This window comes from Notechis scutatus, chromosome 7 (genome assembly GCF_049901735.1).
Source record: "Notechis scutatus isolate UNSWTSFEM ecotype Mainland chromosome 7, rNotScu1.2, whole genome shotgun sequence".
Lineage (NCBI taxonomy): Eukaryota > Metazoa > Chordata > Lepidosauria > Squamata > Elapidae > Notechis > Notechis scutatus.
In genome coordinates this window covers 12850412-12862748 of record NC_142015.1, presented here as the reverse complement: position 1 = coordinate 12862748, position 12337 = coordinate 12850412, and the positions used below count along the sequence as shown (strand labels likewise).

The 12337-nt window shown below is 37.7% G+C and overlaps 1 protein-coding gene across 1 annotated transcript in view; it reads left to right on the top strand.

The window, feature by feature from the left end:
• UNC5D (unc-5 netrin receptor D) overlaps nucleotides 1-12337 on the top strand; it is a 657451-nt gene that overhangs the window by 564537 nt on the left and 80577 nt on the right. The window contains exon 9 of the mRNA XM_087969985.1: nucleotides 11126-11503. Within this exon, the coding sequence (XP_087826111.1) occupies nucleotides 11126-11503 (378 nt within the window). The remainder of the gene's footprint in view (nucleotides 1-11125; nucleotides 11504-12337) is intronic.

Below are 12337 nucleotides of genomic sequence, written 5' to 3'. Positions count from 1 at the left end.
CCAATGATATGTGCATGCAAAATGTAAAATCACCAAACTGGTAGTTACACCAGTTGGATCCCACCCCTGCTTTACAGCCCTCACTATAGAATCAGCATATTGCCTCCAACAATCTGGGTCCTCATTTTACCAACCTCAGAAGGATGGAAGGCTGAGTCAACCTTAAGCCAGTCAGGACTGAACTGCTGGCAGTTGGCAAAATTAGTCTGCAATGCTGCATTCTAATCACTGCGCCACCACAGCTCTTATTTTTTTATTTTTTTATTTGGTTTGCCAATTGCTCACAAGATAACAGGTATAAGTATAAACATAGTTATGAATACATGAAATGGATACATATAAGAAAAATAAAAGAAAAAAATAAAAGAAACAATAGGACAGGGACAGTAGGCACATTGGTGTGCTTATGCACACCCCCTACAGTCCTCTTAGGAAAGGGGTGAGGTCAATAGTAGACAGTCTAAAGTTAATGCTTTGGGGTTTGGGGAAGAAACCAGAAAGTCAGGTAGAGTATTCCAGACATTGACCACTCTGTTGCTGAAGTCGTATTTTCTGCAATCAAATTTGATGCGGTTAACCTTGAGTTTGTATCTATTGTTTGCTCTTGTATTGCTATGGTTGAAGCTGAAGTATTCATTGACAGGTAGGACATTGCAATGTATGATTTTATATACTATACTTAGATCAGACCGAAGGCGGTGTAGTTCTAGGTTTTCTAGGTCTAGAATTTCAAGTCTAGTGGCATAAGGTATTCTGAAATGAGTAGAGGAGTGGAGAACTCTTCTTGTGAAATATTTCTGAACTTTCTCAACTGTGTTAATATCAGATACATAATGTGGGTTCCATACTGATGAGCTGTATTTGAGTATTGGTCTAGCAAATGTTTTGTATGCTCTAGTTAGTAGTGTAATATTACCAGAGAAAAAGCTACGTAAGATTAGGTTAACAACTCTTAACGCCTTTTTGGCTATGTAGTTACAGTGGGCTCTAGCACTTAGGTCATTAGAGATGAGTATTCCAAGGTCCTTGACAGAGTTTGGATCATCAACAAGGTCTTGACTATTCAGCCTGTATTTTATTTTCTGATATTTTTTTTGCCAGTATGTAAGACAGAGCATTTGTTTGTTGAGATTTGAAGTTGCCATTTGTTTGATCATTCTGATACATAGTTGAGGTCTTTTTTGAAGGGTAGCAGTATTGTCTGTGGTGTTGAATAGTTTTACATCATCAGCGAAGAGGACACAGTTGCTCTTAATATGATCACAGAGGTCATTTATATACAGTATGAAGAGAGTTGGTCCTAGAACACTGCCTTGGGGGACACCACTGTTGACAAGTACAGAATTTGATAGGATGCTCCCAATTTTGACCATTTGTGGTCTGTTTGACAGGAATGCTTCTATCCAGTTATGCAGGTGTCCAGAGATACCGTAAGATTTTAGTTTTAGTAGTAGTTTGTCATGTACCACTGAATCAAAGGCTTTACAGAAGTCTATGTGGATTGTGCCATTGCTTTGCCCTGATCGAGTTGTGTAGTCCATATGTTTTTGCAGTGTAAGAGTTGCAGATTACAGGATAGTTTTTTTCTGAAGTCAACTTGTTTATTAGAGAGTAGGTTGTTTGTCTCTAAGTGGAGGATAATGGATTGGTTAATAATTGATTCCATGACTTTACAGGTGACACAGCATAAAGAGATTGGTCTGTAATTTTCAACTAGGCTGGGGTCTCCCTTTTTGAAGATGGGGATGACCGTGGCTTCTGACCATAGTTTTGGCAAGGAGCTGGTCCTGAAAGATTTTTCAAAGATTATGCTTAGAGGTTCAGCTATGGCAGTAGATAGCTTGTTTAAGAAGTAGGCACATATTCCGTCTGGTCCAATAGATAGAGATGGTTTTAGATTGCGTAGTGCTTTTTCGACATTGTCTTCTGAAAAATCGATATGTATTAGATCATTGTAGTTGTCTGTGGTTCAACTAGGAAATACTGGGCATGATCCATTGCTGTTTACAAATACTGAACCAAAGAATGTGTTAAAGAGGTTGGCTTTAATGGTGTCGTCATTGCAGTCTTTACCATTGGGTCCTTTCAGGGGTGGGATGGACCTTGAGTCTTTTAGTTTGTTTTTTACAAAATTGGAGAAAGCGCGGCTGGAATTGGTGCGTAGAAGGTTTTCCTCTTGTTTAATGTGATAATTGGTGCATTCAGTCTTTATCTGGTGGCATAAATTTTTGTATTGGCTTTTGAAGTTGGCAATGTGACCAGATTTGTTTTTCCGCCAAAGTGATCTCTTTTTGGATTGAAGCTTCCTTATTGTTATGGGTAATCTGTTTTTTCTGGTTTTTGGAGTTGTGATTGGTACATATAGTTCGGTGACTCTTTTGACTTCAAGTAAAAATATGTTGTAATGGTCTTCAACAGTATTGCATCCAGTTAATAGAAATTGCCAATCAAGGGATGAGAGATCGTTGTCTATAAGATCATAGTTGCCTTTTTTGAAGTTATAATTGGGGATCGCATCATTGTGTTGATTTTTGTGTGGACGTATGTTGAGTCAAAAGTCAATCATGCTGTGGTCACTGTTGGAAAAGGGTTCTTTAATTTGTATTCCATAAATTGAATTCAAACTATTGCAGAAGAGGAGATCGAGGCACTTGTTAAATCTAGTATTGTTGGTTACTAGTTGTTCCAGTCCCAGGTTTGTTACAGCATTGTAGAAGGTTGATGTATGGGTTCAGTTTTACATTCATTTAGGGTCCAGTTAATGTGAGGTAGATTGAAGTCTCCAAGAAAGATAAAAGTGTGTGGGCAGGATGTTGCCCATGTTAGTAGTGAATTTAGCTTGTTTACATGTTTGAGGTCATAATCAGGGGCTCTGTAACATAGTAAGAATCGAAATGTGATATTTAAGGACAGTTCACAGACGGTCTCAGGAAAAGCAAGCTCTTGGGTAACTTGGATGTTTTTTAGATGTAAGGACTTTTTATAGAAAATAGCAACACCACCTCCTCTACGGATTTCATGATCTGATTGGTAAACATGATAGTCTCTTACTGTGGTAATGGAGTAAGGGGAGATGCATTGAGCCATATTTCACAGACAAATATGATGTTGAATTTAGCCATATTTAGTAAAAGGAGAAATTCAGATATTTTATTCCCAAGGCTTCTTGCATTGAGTTGCTTGCATTTACAGCCAGTTGTAGTTGGAATTGAGGTAGTTAGGGGCATGCGTGCCTAGTTTTGAGTGATGGTGGATTGGATTAGGTAGGGTTGGATGTGGAGTTGTGGGTTGTGTGACTTACTTTTGATAAAATCTGCGTGGTTGTCAATGTAGAGATATTTCTCTCCATTGTCTAGACATCTTTTAAGTTCATTGCGGAGTTCACGGGAGCAGATTTTTTGCAGTATGGATAAGTCTAGTCTTGAGCGAAGTTTTTTTTTGTTGAGATTGGTTTTTGCATTGGCATTTAATATATGAATGAATATGTGTTTGCTGGACTCATTTTTGCAAACAACTCTACAAAATTTTGGGGCCACAGAGCCGTCACTGTATTTGTACCCAGTGCCATCTCTGGTTACTTCAATGATATCTTCAGGAGAGATGTTTGTTGTATTTGAGTTGCTTATGATATTACAAACTTTGGTGATGTCATCTGATTCGTTGGTGTCTTCAAGACCAAATAAGATGGCATTTGAACATTTCTGATCACGTTCTGTGGTGTCTCTGATGTGTAAGGGGATATCATTTGTGGAATTATTTGATGGGATAGTAATTATTTGTGGTTGTGGTTTGGTGGTTATTTTTGGTTGTAGTTTTGATTGTAGTTGAGGTAGTAGTTGTGGTAGTGGTTGTTGGGTTGGGATTTGATTTTTAGCTGATAGGTAGATGCTTATCAGTGCTGTATTTTTTTTTTCAAGAGAAATTAGGCTTTCTTGTATAGTTGTTTCAAAACGTGTTGCTACGCATTTTTCTATTGTGCATGAGTGATTCTATGCTATCATCTCTTGTATTTATTATTCTTATTACTTAAGTACAACAGAAGCAAGTTTAAAAATGGGGTTATATAAGCATATTTAAACTCAATAAATTGATTGTTTTTTACTTCCAGATTGTGGCAGTAATAAAGAATACTATAGTAACAGCTGATTGATTCTGAGTTAAAATGTCACAATCGTATAGTTTCCAAAAGACATCTTCACTGAACAATTGAATTGATTCAGAATTCCTGATCCATTTATTCATTGTTTATTAATCCCAGATAAATGTTTGTATGTTGAGTGGTGAGGGGGGGGGAATCACTCAGCTGTCTTTGTGTCCTACTTCATATAAATTATATAGTGCATCCCATTTTTCAAGTATCATTATTAAAGATTGGCACTTCTGATCTCAGCTCTAGTACATTTCTACTTGAAAAAGGTGATTCATGGAGACATGAGAAGACATGAGAAGTTGTTATATGTGTCAGCTAAAAAGATACTCCTTTGGTCTTTTTAGCTGCCAGAAAAAGGGAGTTTGAGAAAACAAGGCATTCTTGAAATGCCTAGATATCAACTCAGCAGCCTAAAGTTATTGGAGCATAAGAAGGTTATTGGAGAGCATGATGGATGACCCTTGGAGATTGAAGTGTCCTATTGGATAAGTCACATCCAGGGGGTGGGGAAAAGACCAGAGTCAAGGGGGAAATGTATGATGTGATTTAGTACCGGCTGCACCCAGCCACGCATCAACATGGCAATTTCTATTAAACCAATTTACTTTTTATTAGATGCAGCTAGAGACTTTTGCTTTGAATGAGGGGGATTTGTTGGAACCCTGACAGCCAGCCAGTACTAAATCACATCATACATAGAGCCCAATTTGTCAAGTTTAGTTATTGCTTAAATGTACCATCAAATACTCAGGAAATCTAAATTGCATATTGTGATATTTTTCCTAAGGACTCTTTTCTTGAAAACTTTATGTAAAAAGTTAGAGTTTTTCTTTTCCTTTTAAATAACATTCTGATTTCTGAAACCCCTAGTGCTAGAAATGTGAAGACAACTATGGTTATTTACTTATATCTCTTTAAGAAAGAAAGGAGATAAGAATTCTTTCATTAGAATAATATAGAATAAGGGTTCAAAGACATCCTGAAGACCATACACCCAGAGCACTAATCCTCTATCAGGGTATCACCAACAACTGACAATCCAATATTTAAAAATTTCCAACAAAAAAGACACCACCAACTCCCAAGGCATTGGATCATATCTTACTACTGTATTAGGATTTTTTAATCGAATATCAAACTACAATCTAATTTTACGTAATTAACTCCATTATTTTTGGCCTATCTACTACAACTCTACAGGGAAGACCTTAAGAATCTTCTTAACAGCTATCAGTCCCAAGCCCTTTATTCCCCATAAATTCCCTCCAGCCCTTCATCATCTATATTATTATAATGAATATATTAAATCATCTAGATGAAATACTCATTTTAATTTCCATGGTGATTGGGGGGAGGGAAGTACTACATTAGTTCTGAGAGTTTAACGAGGCAGCTATATAATGACTAAATCTACTGAATATTTCATCTATACAGTGATTCACATACATATTCTCATACAGTACACATATGAGAAACAACCATTCTGTAGGGAACTGTAGGAAAAGAAGAGGCAGAACCTAGAATCATTACATGTCCACAAAGGCTCCATATGTAATCCCCCTTTAATTTAATTCCATTAACTCTTATCTAACACCAATTTAGTGTTGCCCGTTAGTTGTCCAGATTCTTGTGTATAGGTTTGAACAATAAATCTATTACTTACATGTGATCCTGATTCTTCACATCTGACAAGAACTATCCTACAGAAGATGAAGTGGTATGGTTCAAAATTGTTCCAGAAAGAAAGACCAAAAACAATAGGTTTACATTACAAACCAGACATCAAGAAGAGTGTCCTAATGATACAAGCTATTTCACAATGGAAGAGGAAGTGGTGAACCTTCCTTTGTTGGAGATGTTTAAACAGAAGCTGTTTAAAGATCTCCAAGCTGATGAGCATCAGTTAAGGATGTTGTGGTAGTGGATTCCTATCATGGGTGGGGGATTGGATTTCATGATTTTCACAGTGCCTTTCAACTAGGGGTGGGATTCTACAGATAAAAGATAACAGATAATCAGAGTTGGAAGGGACCTTGTAGGTCATCTAGTCCAACCCCCCACCCAAGCGGGAGACCCTACACCATTTCTGACAAATGGCAGTCCAATCTCTTCTTGAAAGTCTCAAGTGATGGCGCTCCCAGAACTTCCAAGGGCAAGCTGTTCCATTGGTTGATTGTTCTCACTGACAGAAAGTTTCTCCTTATTTCCAGGTTAAATCTCTCCTTGTTCAGTTTCCATCCATTACTCCTTGTCTGGCCTACAGGCACTTTAGAAAATAGCTTGACCCTTTCCTCCCTGTGGCAGCCCCTCAAATATTGGAAGACCTCTATCATGTCTCCCCTGGTCCTTCTCTTTACTAGACTAGCCAGGTTCGCATCTATTCGCTAGAACCGGTTGTTAACATTATAAGCAGTTCGGAGAACCAGTTGTTAGAAGAAATTACTGGCCTAATCCTATAAGGAAGGCAGGAAGGAAATATTCTGGTGTTGCTTACAGAAACTGCCTCTCCGTTAACCCTTATTACATTCTTGGCAGGACTAGACTTCCTGTCTTAGGAACTTCTCTGGAATTTTTTTCCCCTCCTTTGCTGGTATTTTGCTTGTGTGGAGTGACCATTCAAAGTTACAATGGCACTGAAAAAAGTGACTTATGACCATTTTTCACACTTACGACTATTGCAGCATCCCCACAGTCATGAGAGGCCAGGCGAGGAGATGTATTTCCTAGCCGTACCACAGATAACAACAATGATCTAATACATATCGATTTTACAGAAGACAATGTTGAAAAAGCACTACGCAATCTAAAACCATCTCTATCTATTGGACCGGATGGAATATGTGCCTACTTCTTAAAAAAGCTATTCACTGCCATAGCCAAACCTCTAAGCATAATCTTTGAAAAATCTTTCAGGACCAGCTCCTTGCCTAACCTATGGTCACAAGCCACAGTCATCCCCATCTTCAAAAAGGGAGACCCAAGCCTAGTTGAAAATTACAGACCAATCTCCTTATGCTGCGTCACCTGTAAAGTCATGGAATCAATTATTAACCAATCCATCATCCTCCACTTAGAGACAAACAACCTACTCTCCAATAAACAATTTGGTTTCAGAAAAAAACTATCCTGTAATCTGCAACTCTTACACTGCAAAAACATATGGACGACACAACTCGACCAGGGCAAAGCAATAGACGCAATCTACATAGACTTCTGTAAAGCCTTTGATTCAGTGGTACACGACAAACTACTCCTAAAAATAAAATCCTATGGTATCTCTGGACAACTGAATAACTGGATAGAAGCATTCCTGGCAAACAGACAACAAATGGTCAAAATTGGGAGCGTCCTATCAAATTCTGTACCTATCAATAGTGGTGTCCCCCAAGGCAGTGTTCTAGGACCAACTCTCTTCATACTCTACATAAATGACCTCTGTGATCATATTAAGAGCAATTGTGTTCTTTTCGCTGATGATGTAAAGCTGTTCAATACCACAGACAATACTGCTACCCTACAAAAAGATCTTGACTATGTATCAGAATGGTCAAACAAATGGCAACTTCAAATCTCAACAAATAAATGCTCTGTCTTACATATTGGCAAAAAAAAATCAGAAAATAAAATACAAGCTGAATAGTCAAGATCTTGTTGATGACCCAAGCTCTGTAAAGGACCTTGGAATACTCACCTCTAATGATCTAAGTGCTAGAGCCCACTGCAACTACATAGCCAAAAAGGCATTAAGAGTTGTTAACCTAATCCTACGTAGCTTTTTCTCTGGTAATATCACACTACTAACCAGAGCATACAAAACATTTGCTAGACCAATACTCGAATACAGTTCATCAGTCTGGAACCCACATTACGTATCTGATATTAGCACAATTGAGAAAGTCCAGAAATATTTCACAAGAAGAGTTCTCCACTCCTCTACTCATTGTAGAATACCTTATGCCACCAGACTTGAAATTCTAGAACTAGAAAACCTTGAATTACGCCGTCTTCGGTCTGATTTAAGCATGGTATATAAAATCATACATTGCAATGTCCTACCTGTCAATGAATACTTCAGCTTCAACCATAACAACACAAGAGCACACAATAGATACAAACTCAAAGTTAACCGCACCAAACTTGATTGCAGGAAATACGACTTCAGCAATAGAGTGGTCAATGTCTGGAATACTCTACCCGACTCTGTAGTTTCTTCCCCAAACCCCAAAAACTTTAACCTTAGACTGTCTACTATTGACCTCACCCCTTTCCTAAGAGGTCTGTAGGGGGCGTGCATAAGCGCACCAACGTGCCTACCGTCCCTGTCCTATTGTTTCTCTTATTCTTCTTTTATTTTTCTTATATGTACCCATTTCATGTATTCACAACTATGTATACACTTATACTTATTATCTTGTAAACAATTGGCAAATCAAATCAAATAAATAAATAAATAAAAATAAATGTGTGCCTCGATGTGAGTGATGTTGAGTTGGCCACACCCAGCCAGTCACATTACCACCTAAGCCACACCCACCTACTAAGCCACGCCCACAGAACCAGTTGTTAAAAAAATTGAATCCCACCCCTGCTTTCAACCCTTTCAATCTATGATTGAGGGTAAGAACCTGGGAGAAATCAGCAGTCTTAGAAATCTAGGCCTCCAATTTGCTCAATAGTCACTGAGCTAAAGAGTTCCCATAATGAGATTTCTGGTTATTTCTCCCAGCATGTAACAAAACACCCACACATCAAGAGAGAGAGAATAATTCAAGAGTAAACTAAAAAGAAAAAGAAGAAAACGATCTACTTTTATAGGAATTCAAATTACATGGTAACAGCACATTGTGGATGGAAAGCTGCAAAAAATATCTATGTAATATGCTCTTATATATACATACTTATAATAATAAGTCATCTGTTTGCATGTGTTCCTTTATACATGCTGAGAAAATCACTGAAGCACAAAAATGTTTGGGCAAGGATGTCAAGCTGCTGAGAAAACATTAACAAAATAACTTCAACATTTCAACATATGTAGAAAATGTTCCCACATACTGTCATATATAAATAGATATAAATTACCAAAAACATTGTTTAATGCTTATAGGAAAATAATCATTGACTGAACTCTACCCAGATAGGTTTAGAAATTGGTTTTTTGAAAGAGGTTTTTTTTTTAAAGGAGATTACTTAGAGACTGTTGTACCCCTGAAAAGGGTTAGAGATCTGATCCTACTCACTCACCTACTGTACTTTTTCCTCCTAATTCTACCCATTCATTTGGATGCCTTTCTCTTCTGGTGTCTAGAGTGGAATAATAAAAGGTCTGTGAATTACTTACTGACAATAACTGCAGCTCTATTAGAACATTTTCTAATGCTACTGATTTTACATTAGATGCTTCTTAATGCCACTGTTTTGTCTCATAGATGTCCCCAAATTTGGAAGTTCAAAAGAGCCCAGAAACTCTAAAGTTCAAAGAATGTTATGGGGAGAACAGGAAGAAGAAAGGTCTCTCTTTTCCTCAGTTGCACAAGTCTCAGCATAGTCAGGAAAATTGAGCAAAACAGATTACTTAGTTTGGAGTAAAGAGAGTGGAACATTTTTCTTGGCTTAGTTTAAAATCAAAATTGAAGAAGAGCAGCCAGACCAATGTGTTAATTTTGTTTGTGCTTATAGTATGTCTATTTTAAACAAACATTATGAACAGATGTCAACAGCTTGTTCTGCTCTGAATTAAATATGAAGTAAAATAAGACAGATACTTTGCTCACTGGCAAAATTGCAATTCTTTGTTTCCATAGTAGAAAAATGTATGTAGCTGAGGGTTGAATTGTTTATTTTGGTTGTTGTCTGTGCTTACTTCTTTCCTGAATATCTTTCATTACCACTCTGGGTAACATCAGAGCATGGAGGAGTGGGGTTTCTTGACTGTTTACATGTGGTAGATTGTCTTATCAGCCTTGATTATTTTTTTCCTTGGTTGTTTTTTGGATGGGATATGGTTTCATCTTTATTCTTGTTTATCTGGAGCTATTTCCTGCTTTTCGGGTGTTAGTTAACAGAGGCGTAATGAGGAAGAGTATATTTAGGTCTGTTTGCCTCTTTCTTTCACCTTTGGTTGCTTCTCTTCTTGAATAGTGTGTAGATGAAGCTTAACTCAATGCACCTATAAATGGATAATTAACTCAGTCATACCTCTAGGACTTTTCCTGTATTTTTGAATCTCAATAATAGAGATAACTGATGATTAAGCTACTGGTTCAAGTTGTTTTCTGAATTTGATTGTTTTCTTGCAGATGCTAGGTAACACTATCAATCTACATGTAAGCCCCATAGGTAGACCCGACCAAGAAATCATCACCAAGGAAAATCTAAAATATTTTTATACACATTGGCTGTAATAACAGAATTTTGCAAACCTGATTGTGTTGTAACATCTTCTTTTACTCTAGGTGAATGAAGGAGGTTCTGTCTGAGCCACTTAGATTATCTCAATATTCTGGACTTAGACAAAATGTTTTACCTCTTGTTTACAGAGCTTGTGTACCTCCCTCAAAGTCATCTTCCTTAATCTCTATAGCAAGGGAGACTTCATCTACTGGTAGTTTATTCATAATAGCTTGCTCTGTCAGTAAACCCTACACTCTCATGCACTCATGTCCTGGTCATGAAACATTGGCAGGAAAATATCCAAGCTCAGTGAATTTATTTAAATCTGGCTTGGTCTAAGATATCTACCATTTCCCAACTGAAACTGTGATTGACTCAGGCATAAATTTTCCTCCTGATAATTAGTTTTCTGTTTGGGAAAAAAAACATTTACTTGTAATTTATTACAAAAAAATTATATTTAAAATCTAATGTAATGTTGCTCAAGGTTTGCAATCTGAATGTAGAATTAAGTATGCAGATAATGCTTAGAGTTCTATGTAGCAATGGTAACTGATTGCTTGATCAATTTCCTTCTATCAGGTAACTCCTTGCTTTTGAACTCATCCATGCAGCCTGACCTGACTGTCAGTAGAACCTACAGTGGACCAATATGCCTTCAAGATCCCATTGATAAGGAGCTGATGACAGAATCCTCCCTCTTCAACCCTTTGTCTGATATCAAAGTCAAAGTTCAAAGTTCATTTATGGTGTCGTTGGGTGTGACAGAACATTCGGAGTATCACGGGAAAACTCATTCTGGGACATTTCCACATGACAACAACAAAACCTTCAATCCTGTGCATGCAAAGAACAAAACGGCCTACATCCAGAATCTCTCATCATTTTCAAAGCAAAATGAGATGAGAGCTACCAGTGTATTTGATCATTTGGGAGGGCGTTTAGGAGTCCCCAACACAGGTAGGTTTCTGCGAAATCTGCAAACATTTGGAAATGCAGGCATAATTGGATTTTCCCCCTTGGGTTTATGTAAAATATGCAGTAGTAATAAATTCTTCTATTAGTTTTCTCTGAGAGGAACGTGATGTGTGAACTTTTGCATGTAGAGAAGGAACTGTGACTAGCTGACAATTCAGTAAAGCTGTTTTAATCCTCCCACTGCAGCTGTGAGATTTTTTCTTTACTTCCTAAACAGAAGCACAATATTTTTCTTCCTCTTTGATAGGGAGTAAAATAATTTCTTAAAAGTGTTGGACCTCCCACAACTTAAACCTCTAAATAAAAATGACCCTTGGCTCCATTTATTGAGAAAGGTATAGTTTATTAGAGGTCAAGTGCATTGCAAAGCCAGAACTGAAAATCATGCACAAAAAACCCTTCTACTTTTCCCTCCCTTAACTGTCTCTCATTGCCCACCCCAGTGTAACCAATCAGGTTCAGGCAAGATGTTTTCATAACGGTCAGTCCAAGCGCAGTATGGTATTCAGCCCCCTCCTTCTTCCAACTGGGTGACCTTGAGGCAGCATCTTGAGAAGGTACAACACTTACTTTCATTTTCCCAAGCATTCTTCCCTTCTTTCCCCCTCCCCACAATTCATGGCAGTCTGTCATTTCATAGCAGCGAAGCATAAGCAAGCATAAGGTGGCAGCTGACAAAAAGTTTGTAGAAGGGGAAAAGAGAGGGCTCCTTAGCTTGGAAGTGGTTGAGTGGTCTCTGTTTTTGAGTTTCTTCCAGTTCTTTGAACGAGTGGTCATACGACCAATCAACCCTGCATAGTCACCTGGGAAGGTACT